The sequence below is a fragment of the Salminus brasiliensis genome, chromosome 10, assembly GCF_030463535.1.
Source record: "Salminus brasiliensis chromosome 10, fSalBra1.hap2, whole genome shotgun sequence".
Taxonomy (NCBI): Eukaryota; Metazoa; Chordata; class Actinopteri; order Characiformes; family Bryconidae; genus Salminus; species Salminus brasiliensis.
Window position 1 is genome coordinate 14,886,858 of NC_132887.1, and position 15,755 is coordinate 14,902,612.

General features: G+C 43.5%; 1 protein-coding gene across 6 annotated transcripts in view; it reads right to left on the bottom strand.

The window, feature by feature from the left end:
* Nucleotides 1–5,775: 5,775 nt before the first annotated feature.
* The window catches only part of npas3 (neuronal PAS domain protein 3), a 248,842-nt gene continuing 238,862 nt past the window's right edge, over nucleotides 5,776–15,755 (bottom strand). For 5 of the 6 annotated variants that reach the window (XM_072689401.1, XM_072689399.1, XM_072689405.1 and 2 more), the window contains 3 exons: nucleotides 12,752–12,899; nucleotides 12,277–12,392; nucleotides 5,776–10,462 (listed from right to left, as the gene is read on the bottom strand). In XM_072689401.1, coding sequence (XP_072545502.1) covers nucleotides 9,003–10,462; nucleotides 12,277–12,392; nucleotides 12,752–12,899 — 1,724 coding nt within the window. In that variant the 3' untranslated portion in view covers nucleotides 5,776–9,002. The remainder of the gene's footprint in view (nucleotides 10,463–12,276; nucleotides 12,393–12,751; nucleotides 12,900–15,755) is intronic. The other variant, XM_072689400.1, reaches the window with a different exon arrangement.

Below are 15,755 nucleotides of genomic sequence, written 5' to 3' on the forward strand. Positions count from 1 at the left end.
TTCACTTTTTAAGTTACACATTTCCTGCATTTCAAACCAGAGCCAGTTTATTTGGAGGATGGTATCTTCCTATTTCTTTAATGATTCAGAGTTCTGAGGAGTTCTTATGTTGTGTGACCAATGGACACTCTGTCTCTCACCATTTATACACCATTTTATTCATACACTACATCACACTACTCTTGTAGTGTATTTCTTAAAAGAAATATAAAGAATGTCTAAAATCTGGCTTATTTTTTTCTGGTTTAGGGTCAGAGTGTCTCTTTACACAGAACTCTAGGTTATATTGGGTCTCATTTTAGAGAGAGCATTCTGATATAAAATATGTAGGTATTATCTTATATAAAAGTGTTTTTAAAAGCGAATTTAATGAAATATTTATACTGTACATTAGTCTAATTTACAAAATTTCAGAAAACTGCTGCCTCATAGACTAGAAACACATGAACAGGCCTATCTTTTTGGACCCAGTCAGCTTCATAAAATAAAGCCTTACTCGAGTGCGCCCTCTAGCGTCTTAGTCTTTTTTTGATATGATGAGAGGAACAGGCAGAGTCCAGCCTGACTAGTCCCTGGAGAGAAATATTGCCAAAAGAATCGGACTCTAGGCGTGGGCTGGAGGGGCGTAGAGCTCCACTGCTCCTCAAAGCTCCTGAGCTGTGGAGCAGTGGAACTGTGTTCTCTGAAATGATGGTGCTGCATCCAATACAAAGGATAAAGGATAAAAAGGATAAAGGTGCACGTATTCGTCACTGTAACAGTGTGGACTGTACAGCGAAATGTGTCCTCCGCATTTAACCCATCTGGTAGTGAACACACACTCACACGTGTTAGGGGCAGTGAGTACACACACACACCCAGAGCGGTGGGCAGCCAACTCCAGCGCCCGGGGAGCAGAGAGGGTAAAGGGCCTTGCTCAAGGGGCCCAACAGTGGCAGCTTGCCGAGCCCGGGAATCGAACCCACAACCCTGTTATCGATAACCCGGCGCTCTAACCGCTGAGCCACCACTGCCCACACTTGTGGGATGAGGCGGGTAGGGAAGGAACTACTTGCCTGGACGATAGAGACTCAGAATAAACGTTTTAAATATCGTGGATTTTGTAAGAAACAATGAATGACCAGGTGTCCTAATACTTTTGTCCCCTTTTGGAACTAGCAAAAACTACCAGTGGTCAGTCGTGTTGCTTAGGTATAGTGGTGGTCCCTTCTACTCATATGCTCTCTTTTTAAAGCGTATCACTTTTCTGCTGGTCAACAATATCATCTTTACTGTAGACATATCAGAGGGTGCACTCAATGCCCTTGTGAGTGGTCAGTTATTCAGAGCATGACCAGGAATGTTCAGGTAAAATGTGGTAAATATTAACTGAAGCTGGTTAGCAGACATAGCTAACCTTAGAAACGGGAGAATTCAAGAATCCCTGTACGCAAGTCATTGCTCTAGCATGCCACCTAGTGGCGATTCAGTCTGTAGCTCATGTACTCATAGACTCATGTGCCAGGTTCAGTTGTGTGTTAGGACTCATGCCAGGTTCAGTTTTGTGTTAGGACTCATGCCAGGTTCAGTTGGTGTGTTAGGACTCATGTGCCAGGTTCAGTTGGTGTGTTAGGACTCATGCCAGGTTCAGTTGGTGTGTTAGGACTCATGTGCCAGGTTCAGTTGTGTGTTAGGACTCATGTGCCAGGTTCAGTTGGTGTGTTAGGACTCATGTGCCAGGGTTCAGTTGTGTGTTAGGACTCATGTGCCAGGTTCAGTTGGTGTGTTAGGACTCATGTGCCAGGTTCAGTTGTGTGTTAGGACTCATGTGCCAGGTTCAGTTGTGTGTTAGGACTCATGTGCCAGGTTCAGTTGGTGTGTTAGGACTCATGTGCCAGGTTCAGTTGTGTGTTAGGACTCATGTGCCAGGTTCAGTTGGTGTGTTAAGACTCATGCCAGGTTCAGTTGGTGTGTTAGGACTCATGTGCCAGGTTCAGTTGGTGTGTTAGGACTCATGCCAGGTTCAGTTGGTGTGTTAGGACTCATGTGCTAGGTTCAGTTGTGTGTTAGGACTCATGAGCCAGGTTCAGTTGGTGTGTTAGGACTCATGTGCCAGGTTCAGTTGGTGTGTTAGGACTCATGCCAGGTTCAGTTGTGTGTTAGGACTCATGTGCCAGGTTCAGTTGTGTGTTAGGACTCATGTGCCAGGTTCAGTTGGTGTGTTAGGACTCATGTGCCAGGTTCAGTTGTGTGTTAGGACTCATGTGCCAGGTTCAGTTGGTGTGTTAGGACTCATGTGCTAGGTTCAGTTGTGTGTTTGGACTCATGTGCTAGGTTCAATTGTGTGTTAGGACTCATGCCAGGTTCAGTTGTGTGTTAGGACTCATGTGCCAGGTTCAGTTGTGTGTTAGGACTCATGTGCCAGGTTCAGTTGGTGTGTTAAGACTCATGCCAGGTTCAGTTGGTGTGTTAGGACTCATGTGCTAGGTTCAGTTGTGTGTTAGGACTCATGAGCCAGGTTCAGTTGGTGTGTTAGGACTCATGTGCCAGGTTCAGTTGGTGTGTTAGGACTCATGCCAGGTTCAGTTGTGTGTTAGGACTCATGTGCCAGGTTCAGTTGTGTGTTAGGACTCATGTGCCAGGTTCAGTTGGTGTGTTAAGACTCATGCCAGGTTCAGTTGGTGTGTTAGGACTCATGTGCCAGGTTCAGTTGGTGTGTTAGGACTCATGCCAGGTTCAGTTGGTGTGTTAGGACTCATGTGCTAGGTTCAGTTGTGTGTTAGGACTCATGAGCCAGGTTCAGTTGGTGTGTTAGGACTCATGTGCCAGGTTCAGTTGGTGTGTTAGGACTCATGCCAGGTTCAGTTGTGTGTTAGGACTCATGTGCCAGGTTCAGTTGTGTGTTAGGACTCATGTGCCAGGTTCAGTTGGTGTGTTAGGACTCATGTGCCAGGTTCAGTTGTGTGTTAGGACTCATGTGCCAGGTTCAGTTGGTGTGTTAGGACTCATGTGCTAGGTTCAGTTGTGTGTTTGGACTCATGTGCTAGGTTCAATTGTGTGTTAGGACTCATGCCAGGTTCAGTTGTGTGTTAGGACTCATGTGCCAGGTTCAGTTGTGTGTTTGGACTCATGTGCCAGGTTCAGTTGTGTGTTAGGACTCATGTGCCAGGTTCAGTTGTGTGTTAGGACTAATGAGCCAGGTTCAGTTGGTGTGTTAGGACTCATGTGCCAGGTTCAGTTGTGTGTTTGGACTCATGTGCCAGGTTCAGTTGTGTGTTAGGACTCATGTGCTAGGTTCAGTTGTGTGTTAGGACTCATGTGCCAGGTTCAGTTGTGTGTTAGGATTAATGTGCCAGGTTCAGTTGTGTGTTAGGACTCATGTGCTAGGTTCAGTTGGTGTGTTAGGACTCATGTGCCAGGTTCAGTTGTGTGTTAGGACTCATGTGCCAGGTTCAGTTGTGTGTTAGGACTCGTGCTAGGTTCAGTTGTGTGTTAGGACTCATGTGCCAGGTTCAGTTGTGTGTTAGGACTCATGTGCTAGGTTCAGTTGTGTGTTAGGACTCATGTGCCAGGTTCAGTTGTGTGTTAGGACTCATGTGCCAGGTTCAGTTGTGTGTTAGGACTCATGTGCCAGGTTCACTTAGTATAAGGGAATACACTGTTCTGGACCCTGTCTCTGTTCCTCAGGCTTACTGTAGCTGGCAATTCCTGACCTGCACACTAGATGTCAGTCTTGCCACACAATAGATGTACACGCTGTGATGAAGCTATGTGGGGTTGGGGCTTCTCATATATACAAGTCTCTTATTTTCACACAATTCATATTTCTAGTCAAAGACCAACTGAAAAAAAGTTATTCATTTTTTGCTCCAGTGATTTAGTGCTCTTTTGACTGTCTGGATAATCCAGAATGCGTTTAAAACTGTAGCTGTATATTCAGAAGTGCTTAATCCACTGTTGATGCAACATATCACACAGCTCTAAGAAGATTTACTCTTCATTTGAAAGGATACAAAACTGCTCATAGACAGTTTAGGTTTTTAAATCTAATATAAAAATGTTAAGAGGTTGGCAGAGTCATTGAGGGTGATTTTATATGAAGTGATTCACCCTTAAGAAAATGTAAAATTGGATCACAGAAGTGGTGATAGGATCCAGATGTCTAAATTCTGAGCTTGATGCATTTTAAGGCTACATCATTACTAATACTCTGCCTGATGCCTGAGATGTTGGTATTAGCCAAAGAGTATATATATATATATATATATATATATATATATTTTGAAAAATGCATTCATGGCAATTGTCCCGTGTCCCTGGCAACCCAAGGCCATCATTTGTATACCATAATCAATATTACATAAACAAAAAAGGCCACTGGTCTTTTTGTAATAGGTCATAATAGACATCCTCACTCCTGGTTCCTATCATCATTAAATTTAGAAAAACTGAAAAGGCTAAAATAATCCTTTCTTTCTTTTTAGTACTGTTAAATAATGTGAGCAATATGAAGCAATAGGGGAAACAGAAAACATGCACCATAAGGGGGAAATTATTAGGGCTGTATTACATCCCACAGTACCATAATTCTAGTTGAAATAAAAAAGCAACAGCATAAAAACGTGCTGCCTGTTCATTTTCAAAAGTTGTAGTAATTATAAGACAAGAGCTGTCTTTGAGCGGGAGCATAGTCTCCTCTCTGGTGCACGCTTCAGGTGCTATGTACCTTTAGATCTAATGAGCTGCTATATAAACGCACACGATGATTCCCAATAAGGACAGTACGGGGAGATGGACAGCTCATGGTCATTAGGGAGGTTTCAGGTCTAGGCTTTTTCTCTGCCTCTCTCTCCTGTGATCTATCATTCATGGCCTTCATTTAAAATTGCGTGAAATATTTAAAGTTGGCTGGAGTTTTTCGCTGGGCTTCGGCAGTGACCTCCTCACAGCGCCTGCAGTCAGGGGGGAGTGAGGGATGGAACTGAGGAGACCTCAGTGAAGGAGGGAGGAAGGTGGAGGGTGAGGAGTGATGGCGAGAAGGAGAAAGAGAAGGAGAAGGAGAGGGAAGGAAAGAGAAACGAGGAGAAACAGAGACAGAAGAGTTCCACAGCTTTGAAAGGCACGTTTCAATGCCCGGACACCAAGCTGTTGCTTCTGAATACCAGCACCACTGCAAGGTTCAGTCTCTCTGAGCACCCTGGCAGAAGATCTAAAATAAAACACTATTAAAATGAGTGATTTTTTCCCCGTTTATTCAGCTTTGCTGTTGGAGTTACAGTGAGATCAGTATGGCAGATGACACGGATAGCACAGTCTATATTACCCGCTAATTAAAAACCCTATGAGGATATTGCGAGGTATGATAGAGCATCAAATATACCCGTGAGCTCCTGTTCAACGAAAAAACAACAAATGCACTCAACCACCACGAAACATTATGTCTGACAGACAGGGCCAGGCATACGAATGCACTGGATTGCCACAGACCCCCAGAAAAAGAGAGAGAAGCAGTCTGGTGTATGGAAGCACTTGGACTGCATGCTCTGTGTCAGCGTGTGTGTGTGTGTGTTAGAAGTATGAGCGCATCAGGATGAGAGAGAGAGACCTTCGATCTCATGGGTTCCCTCCTGAATCGTAAAACCAACCATGACACCAACGAAGGACATATCGACTGCTTATCTGAACAGAAGAAAAACACAACATAGGGAAATAAAGAAGGATAGAACTAAAGAAAGGAAGTCGCTGATGTGTGGCATTCACTTGAGATGAACTGAACAGAAAAGAAATGATGCCAGATAGTAACAAATCCAAGAGAAGTTTATTATGAATATGGCACCTGTAAGATGGTAAAAAACCGTGTTACATAAAGACAACCATGTATGACATGTTTGCTTAAACTGATGAAAACCTACAAAAGTATAAAAGAACCCTGTTGTAAAATGAAGTATGTACATTTCAGAATTGCAGCATTATTCATGGTAAATGAAAAAAAAAAGATGTTTTTCAAAAAATAAGCCAGGCACTCAGTTAGCTTCAGTTAGTTATGTTTCCTTTTTTTGGAAAAAAAATTAAACAAAACAAAACAAAACAAACAAAAAAAAGAAAATAAAAATGTACCATAGTTTTCTCTTTTTAATATTTTAATTTGTTTGTATTTAGAATTTATAACACTGTTAACATTGATACTAAGAGAATCCCTTTCTCCCGTATTTCATCTACTTGGCACCAAGTTCCTCATAAAAGAATCTGTATAATTGTACAAGAAATAGTTAAAAACACAGACACAGTTTTCACAGGTAATGAAGTGATTTTTCATATTGTAATTTTTAAACACTATTTATCTGACAGCAGCTGAGATTAGTTTTAGATTAAATCACCAGCAATCATTTTGACACAACACAGAAACATTGAGACAGCTCGCCCGGCTGTTCAGTTTGTAACATATGGGTGTATTTCCTGGTCCACAGTGTCTGTTTTTTGAGCTGCCCCCACCCCAGCACTATAACGTTGCACTGCAATGTAGAAAACGCTAAACTCTAGGTTCCCGCTGACCTCCAGTGGTGACGCCAAGCTCTCCTGCAACTGCTCCAACAGCAAGCCCCCCAATATCGCTTTTAAAAACATTGATATATCATGACCTGGGTTTGAGTAACAACACATCTGCACAGAAACCACAGACACGAGTTTCCTGATGTACAGGAGTAGCCTGATTCAGTAAAAAGACAAAAGGCTCCCCCTTTCCTTTGCTGGACAGACTAAAAAACACTAAACGCTGACAAAGCTGCTGGACCGAAGAAAATCAAGTAAACCAAACAATCAACTTAGTAAACATGCATTTCCAAAACACCTATAAAAATAGATTTTATAGTGCGAAATTTTTTTTCTCTTCATCTCTTTAGAAATCTTTAAAATTGTTTATTGTCCTGAAATACTACCACAATCTTTTATTATTATTATTATTATTATTATTATTATTATTATTATTATTTTCCTGTGAGTTGCAGGGTCCTTAAAGTCAACAGGTTTGGTGGAAACCAATGAAATACACCCAATGCACACGAGAAGCACAAGGGACTCTGGGAGTGTTTCACAACTGCGGCCTTTGAGGTTTTCCAGTTTAGACGTTTGGTCTAAATGCTACTTCAGTTTTTATCCTCATCAGTTTCGAGCTGGAAACTGCAATCCCAGAATTCCTCAGTGGCAAAGAATGGCTCCTTAAACCTTTGAGCTAGTTAAGAGTCTTTTATCTCTGAGAGAAAGAGAGAGGTCTGTAGACTACACGACAGCAAAGCAATAGCAGGAACAGAAAAGTAATACAGACAAAAGGAAGCAGCAAAAAGGTGACACTACATTGGAAGGCCACCACACAAAAATCCACTAACCTCCACTGGTTCACTAAGACTGTAGGGGGGGGAGGAGAGGGAGAACTAGCGTTTCCCCGTCCAAGCCCACACTAGCACAGAGAGGACAAAGGACGAAACAGCTACATCAGCTCGGCATATACTGCATATAGTAACACACACGGAAATTGCTATGGAGACTGACAGCCAATGACACTTACACATTGTACACATTTACGGTTATCACGCTTGGTAATAGATGACTTGATGGACGGCTGCCAAAAGATGAAGTGACAGTTTTCTTCCTTTTTATTACTTTTCTTTCTTTTTTTTTCTTCAAACGACAATTCACAGTGTTTTAACACTAAACTGTGACAATATTTTTTTTGGCAACAGTGGAAAAGAAATTAGGAATGTGATTTTTCAAAACACATTTTTTGATTGAAAATGCATGTCCATATTACAATCTCCTTGATATGTGGTTTCCAGAGTTCATGAAGGATGTAGGGAAGCTGATTTTGGAAGAGACTGATGGGGGAAAGGTACTAGGCTTCCAATGTTAAGAAGGAGAGGGGGGAAAAAACTGAGCGAAGAGTTAGTTTCACATTCATCTTCAAGTTTATGATGCAAAAAATTAGCCTCAGTTACACTGAGAGAAGAAATTCACTTAAAAAGTACAAACAGAATCAACCTGCTCCGAATCTCTTTCCTGACTCAATTAGATTGAGCCGCCGCCAGACCCTTCTCCGCTCTCTGTGGGGAACAAACTCATGAAAAATAAACCTGCCTGTTATAGGTTTGACTTTTTTCGGTAGAAAATCTCTCAAGCCTTCATTCGTGTTGAGCTCTGGAATAGTACCTACATCAGCCAGCTGAGTGAGGGTTAGTTGATGTTAGCACCATGGAACTGCAAAAAGAAGATGGAACCGGAGGAATCTCACACTGACCTGTTCCAAAGTCCTGGGAGTTTAGAGTAACATTCTGTTCACAGGTCAATACCCGGCTAAAATTGCTTTTTTTAATTTATTTTTTTATTCTTTTTAAATGCATGATTCGTAAGTTAAATCTGAACTATAAAAAAAAACGAAGAAAAGCATTATTCCTAAAATACTATTCCCTCGTTAAGAAAGAACCCTCAAAACCCATTTCAACTACGTCAAACAGGGTAACATCCTTTTGTCTGCGTCAACCTTGATCACATCAAGACACTGATAAAAAGAACAAGAGTTTCTTTTCACGTCATTCACATCTCCTTTTTGAATTGCCTTTAAATATACAAGACATCCTGGTAAGGATGCAATATACCGAAGTCAAAAAGTACACCTTGTGTCACCACAGAGAAACCACACACTGCAGCATGGTGAGATCTCTGAGGCTCAAAAGGAGCTTTCTGAAATAGAGACGAGTCTGTTTAGTTGTTTAGAGAAAATGCCATTGACAACTAGAGGAAAGGAGAGAGAAAGAGGAAGAAGAGGATGCGGAAGGAAAAGAAAGACAGAAAGATAGAAAGACAGGAAAGGGAAAAAAAACAACACGTTTGTTTCAATTACACAAGCATGATTGCTTGAAATTCAAAGTGCTAGAACATTTCATTTCCCCCCAACTCGAAACACAGTCTTATGCCTCTAAAAGAGTCTTGTTGAACACAGTTGAACACAGTAATATGGTCTTGGAGTTTTGCATTCAGTCCTCTTTGCGCTCCAGAGTCTGCGTGGTGTGGATGCCGTTGCTGTATACAGGGAAGGGCAGCGTGGAGAAGAGTCCCTCGGCTGTGGTAAAGACATTGGCGGCGGGCATCTGCGTGAGTCCGGCCCCGCTGACCGCGCCTCCGAATGGCCCAGACATGTTGAGCCGGTGCACATGGTGGTACAGCATCTCCATGGGCGTCTTGGGGTCGATGCCGAAGCTGGGCCCGTTGACGTCCACGAAGTTGACGGCTGCTGCGGCGGCGTGAGCGTTGGGAAGCAGGTTGCCCTGCATGGCCAGTGTGACGTCGGCTGGTGCGTAGCGGATGGTGCCGGTGGTGTACACGCGTGGGGCGGCTGCTGTGCTGGTGGCCGTGACCCGGTGCACCAGAGGAAGCACCATGTTCCCTGCCTGCTGCAGCCGCTGCAGGGCCTCCAGGTCGCTGCTGTAGAGCAGGGAACCCTGCGAGGTGGGCGTGCCCTGCTGCTTGTCCCGCGGCGAGGCTGAGAGAGGGGGAGAAAGGGGGTCAGAGGTTGCAGAGTTGGAAGAGGGTGGAGCCAGGCTTGCAGAAGCTGAGCTGGAAGCTGAAGTGGGGGCGCTGTTGCTGCTGTTGTTGCTGCTACTGCTACTGCTGTTAGTGAAGTTGGACTTCCTGCTGCCCGCTCCGCCCTCAGTGCCGGGCGGAGTGAGAACTGAGTCTGGGATGGCCACCTGCAGGCCGGTGGGCTGGGGGGATGGAAAGGCGTCATGTGTGGCTGGGGGCTTGGTCATGCTGTACGGCGACTCATTGCGGGAGATCTCGCGGTTGGGTGGGAAGTTCCAAATGCTGCTGTCGTTGTCGAAGTTGATGGGCTCGGCCATCTCCGTCTTGATCTTCAGCACGGAAGCGGTGGCAGGGGAAGGCGGTGGAAGCAAGGGGGGCTGCTCGCCCAAAGCAGGGTCCAGACTACCTGGGCTTGGGCTAGTGGCGGCCGGGGGTGAAAGTCGTAGCCGTTGGCGACTGGCCTCCCACTTCTGCTGCTTTTTCCTTCTCTTCTTCCTCCTCTGGTGTTTGCTGACTGCTGGGCCACTAAGCTCCCCTCCGCTGTGGCAGTCCTTCATTCCAGCCTCATCTTCTTCTTCATCTTCCTCATCTTCATCCTCTTCCTCCTCAGAGGAGGACGAGGGTGAGTCCTGGAGCTCTGTCCCATCTCCTTCGCCATAGCGTTCCACTTTGATGCGCAGGCCACCTAGCTGGGCCAGCCGCCCCTCCTTGCGCTCAGGCTCGCAGTCAGATGGCTCCAGGCTGTCCTCGCTGTCCTGGCTCTCTGGGTTACTGGAGCTGTCGCCCTCCTCCTGACGCCTCATCTCCTGCTCTGACGGCCGGCCGGCATGCTTTTTACTGTCTGACTCTGGGTCCTCACTGTGCTCTGAAGATTGATTCCCTTTCCCGTCTGATTTTGAGTTCTCATTGTCTTCTGGGAGAAAAGGAGAGAGGAAGTGGGGTGTTCAGAAATTACTGCAATCACTGAAGTTATATGATTTTCTCCAAAAGTAATATTTTTTATTACAGAGAAGGTGGAATTGGGACTTTATTCTATAGTTTATCAAATTTAAAACACTTAATACTTAAAAGTTGCTGTTATGTTTGCAGTTGCTATTCTATTTTAAAAGCATTTTGTATCAATAGGTTCAAGTCAAACATTTTCATTCCATTTCAATTTTTAAGTTCAACTTTTTCAGTTTTGTTTTGGTGTCAAAAACCAACAAAAACATCGGGAAAATACATGGGATTTTCATTCTGCTAAAAATAACACATTCAGGTCATTATAAAATATCTCTGCTTCTACTAGCAATCAATAATAATTAGGTGAGCATGTCTCTTCGTGACCAATCCTGTACTTACTGAAAACTAAATGTAGACTTGAAATATAAAATTATGTAATTGGAAACACTTGTTGTGCAAACTGTTCAACTCGATTTTAGGTCAAGCTCCATGATTCTTGTGTTACAGGAAATAAGACAAGTTCAGTGTAGTTTGATTCTGTAGATTGTTATCCAGTGCTGAGTTACTGAAAGCATGTCACCTTCATTACAGTCACAAGAGGATTAATAATTATTCCCCAGAGTAACAGCTCTTATCTTCTGTTTCTATCTGGTTTTCAAGTGTACACCCTCTTCAATGTTTTGCTCACATGAGGAAACAGAGAAAGATGAAAAAGAAAACAAAGACAAGGGAGACAGAAATAGAGAAGGAGGAGAATGATGGGAAGGAAGAAAGAGAGGAGGAAGAGCAGGAAAGCGGGAGGGACGGAGGGAGGGAGGGACGGAGTGAGGGCACAGTCTAGTCCAGCTGCAGCTGGCAGAGACTGTAACCTTTGTGATGAAGGCTGGCAAAGGGCTGACCATGCAGAGGTTTCAGGGGACAGTGCCCTGGCACTCTCCCCAGTCTGTCAATCAGCCTCATTCTCTCACTGCCCCTAGACCATCTTTGGAATCACACTCAATCTTGCGCTGCAATGCATAATTAATATCTCCAAGTGACTGCCCAGGCTTAATCATTTATTTTAACCAAATTTCGTGTTTCGGGACGAAAGGAGAGGATTTTCGGAAATGAGCGTGGGTGTAAGGATGTGGCCTATGTGATAACTTTAAAACTTGACAGAGTCTACAGGTGTGGTATTATTAGCCTCTACTCAAAGCTGCTTAGAAATGAGCACAAACTGGAGCGCTCAGAATAGCCTAAGAACTGTCGAATTCATGACACTATCAGTTACAGCAGGGATTTGACTGCAACTGATGAATCAGCTGTGTGGATAAAAACACCTGTTTTTACATATCATTTGCAGGTGACATGCCACAATTTACCCTCATAACCACATAAATTACATGAGATACACTGCTTTAAGTTGCTGAGAGCAAATAAAACAAAAAACATTCAGCAAGGTCCTAAACTATTGGTTATGCTTTGTTAGAATCATCTTAACCCTGTCATAATGCCTTTATCATATTGTTATTTTTGATGTTTTTATTGTTATTCCATTATTGATATTAGTGATGATACTGAGGATTTTATTTATTTTTGACCATGTAGAAAGCAATTTACAGGTTGTTAAAATACTATGCTGAATTCACGCACACTCCGACCAAATTGAGAGTGTGACCACTGATTCAGCTGTTAAATTCTGTTAAACTCCCTTTGAGATCAGACTGGATTGTATACAACTAAGGGACATTATTTGGTGTGACATTATTTGTATGACCAGTACAAAGGGTAATATTGATACTGTACCAGAGTTCTCCTTAGAGTCGGACTCTGAGTCGGACGTTTCTGAGGACTCTGAGGCTTTCTCTGGCAGGTTTGGAAGCTGTGCGATGTCCATAGGCGTGTCCTTGTATTCCGGATTACTGACCGACAGAAACAGATGAGAAGAGTTATTCACAGTGCCAAAAAAGAGCTGTTTCTAACAGCCTCCCGAAAAAAACATGAAATAGGCTCCACTACACTCACTGCTCCTGAACATCTCAAACATCCTGATTGATCCAGTGCTCCCCAAAGCCCACACCTCTCTAATGATCTCAGGCTAAGTCTCTGCTCGGGCCCACAGAGGGAGAGGAAATTAAATGGAGGCTTACAGAGATCTATCTATTTGCCCATTGCTGTCTTGCAATCACAAATGAGAAATCCTCTACTTTTCTGATGGGCATTGACAAATAAGCGTCAGAGTGGTTTGGGATTACACTTAACCGAGTATAGCCCTGTTTACCTAAGCACATAGTTGACCCAGATGATGTTCTTTTCGTTGGCATTCTTGGCATTAATGGCGATGGTAGCACTGGACTGGATCCAGATATAGCCTCCATTCTTCTGGATCCAGCGGTAGTATTTGGTCACACACTGGCCCTTGTTCATCACTATGGAGAAAAGAAACACAACAGAGAGAAGTTTTACTATTTATCTGCAGATTAACAACACCTCTGTCCCGACTTCAGAGCTTCTTAGACAAAATGATGCTTAATCCAGTGGATTATGCTCCTTTCAGAGCATCAAGGTTATCTCTACTGCCTCTGTAATTTCCACATAAAGATCTGTGTACAAGAGTGCAGTATCCTTGTTATCCCACCAGAGTGCGCTGTGGCTGCTTCCAATGTCTCTTATGCTGTGTCCTTGTCTGAAGCTGCTCAAGTAAAGAGACTGTGGCGGTCGGCCGCAATAAATTTTGCCAAATTAAGCACTAAATGGTTATCTCAACCAATATGTATCTGCATTAATCATTTCTCAGTGAACCCAAAATGGTCAGAATCAGAACAAAGTCGTAAATTTATATTCTTTAATTACAGCCACAAATAGTGCTTTCCATAAAAAAAAGAGTTCCTTGAGGAGAATGATTTATACAAAAAGAAGACCAGTAATTAAAACTATTAGGGACTAATAACATTGTTTAATAAGCCATCCCAAGGCGATAATAATTGACTTTAGCTCAATGACTGCTTTCTTCGCCAGTAAATGCAAAACTAACAAATAACTGCAGAAAATTGAGACAAAATATGTTGTTTTTCTGACTTGTTCACCACACCCGGTGGGCATAACCTTGCTCTAACCTTCACTGCTTCCACACTATACACACACATACACAGTGGTATAGAATACTGAAAACCTGAGCAAAAATTTTTTTTTTAGCAATTTCACAGGAGGACTAAACCTGGTACTCCAACACCAGCAAAACCTCACTCACAAGTGCAAAATACGTTTAGTCTAATTATAATGAGAAGCTGCCTATTGTCGAGTTAAAGAAAGGGTATGGAAATGCAGAAATACAAAGAGTCTGCAAGAATCTGTTAGTGTGCACAAACGGCAAGGTAATATCTACTTTACCAGTACTTATTTCTTTCGCTTACTCTCTATGTGATCGCAATACAGCGTACCAGGGCTCCCTTTAAAATCGACTGTATGAAATCCAGGCCCATTCTCTGCTTGTTTTAAACCTAATGAGCAGGGCTCATCTGCATTGCCATCAATACGCTGCACCCCTGGCTCTGCCTGGTGCCACTGTTGTGCAGGTGAACCTTATTTTTTAACCCCTTTCACTTACACTGCCATTAAATCAATCAGGACCTGCTTGCGCTATTGATTTAGTGGTAATGAAGCCGCCCCTTTGCGCTCTCTCTCTCCCTCCCTTTCTCTCTCTCTCTCTCTCTCTTTCCGTGCCGGAGTCGTCAGCAGCCTTTGGAGGCATTAAAAGGAATACGGCATCTTTAATCTGGCTGCTCTCTCCTGAAGCCTCGGGCTAGCCTGCAGGACGAGCTCGCTCTCTCTTTCTCTCCATCTCTCCCTCTCTCTCCCTCTCTCTACGCCGGGCCTCTGTCCTTCAGTTCCGTTTAATCACTTGGATCCCTTCCATAATAGCAGCTACCTTTCAGATACCCTTTACCCAACGTGTCCCCCACTTGCGGCGAAGGAGGTAGGGGGAGTCACCGTCATATAAAAGTAAGTAATTTACACCCGTGAAATTGCTTTATGGAAAAGTCCTTGCAGTCCATTGGGGTATTATCGTAAAGACAAGCCTTTTATGAATGAGAGAGAAGGCATGGGGAAAAGGATTCTTGGCTGGAAGCAGAGCTCCTTTTACTGGACTGGGCTGGCAGAGGGGGGACAGCACTGCAATGTTTTGTATCGTTTAGTGTTGTACTGTAAAAAAAAAGACCTGGGTCACATCATCCCTAGAGAAATGACTCGCTGTTTGCTGTTTCTAATTTGTTCAGATAATTTTCAACATTTCATGTTGAATGGACTGACAAAAAAGGTCAAAAGTAACTTGTAAAGATCTGAAGTTATTCTGTAAGAGCATCAAGACACAAACATCCAGTGAGACAAAAACCCACAACATACATTCCATCTCACCATGCTGCGTATGGGACTAAGTAGTCACAGACCAGTCAGAGTGCCTGTGCTGACCTTTATCCCCTAAGTGCCTACAGACACAAGTACTGGAACTGGATGTTGGAGCAAAGGAAGAAGAGTGCTTTACATCACATGGGTGGTCGGGTATGTGCGTGCTGGGATGTGCTGGACCAAGTCCAATCTGTGGCAGCTCCACCTCACAAATTACAGGACTTTACAGATATTTTGCCAACGTTTTGGTGCCAGACACCACAGGGTACCTTCACAGGTCTTGTAGAGTGAGCTGTTGTTGGAGCATGTGGCATACTAACATATTAGGCAAGTGGTCAAATGTTAATCAGCTGGTAGTATAAAAGCACTGATTTGTAATACCCAGCGCTAGTGATCCTCTGACAAGCTTGAATACGTTTTCCTGAGACATTTAACTAAAAGGTGCATATTTTCATCCAAAATAATCTCTCAGTTGCTTCACAGACAGACTAAACAGTGCATGTCTGGTTCCTAATTTCTACAGCCGCTAAACTGCTTTTCTTTTTCACGTCTGTTATAAATGTGATAAGGGAAATTGCTATAAACTCAGCTGTGTCTAGCAGGTGTGTTTTTTTCGTGGTGCTGGAGTCTGTCTTTAAACTCAATAAGCAGTGAAGGGAGTCTTTCATTAAAGTCAGTTTGAACTAGTCTACAGAGAGCGGCTCTATGAGTCTGCCTTCAGGCACACAACTCCACTCTCCTGGGGTTTCTCCACACTTTTCTGAGCCATCTTTTCCCACCCCCCTCTGTCTTCTTTCTCAGCTGGTGAAAAATACACACACACACATACACAGACCATTTACACAGTGCATATGACGTGTAGCTGTGTAGCAGAACGT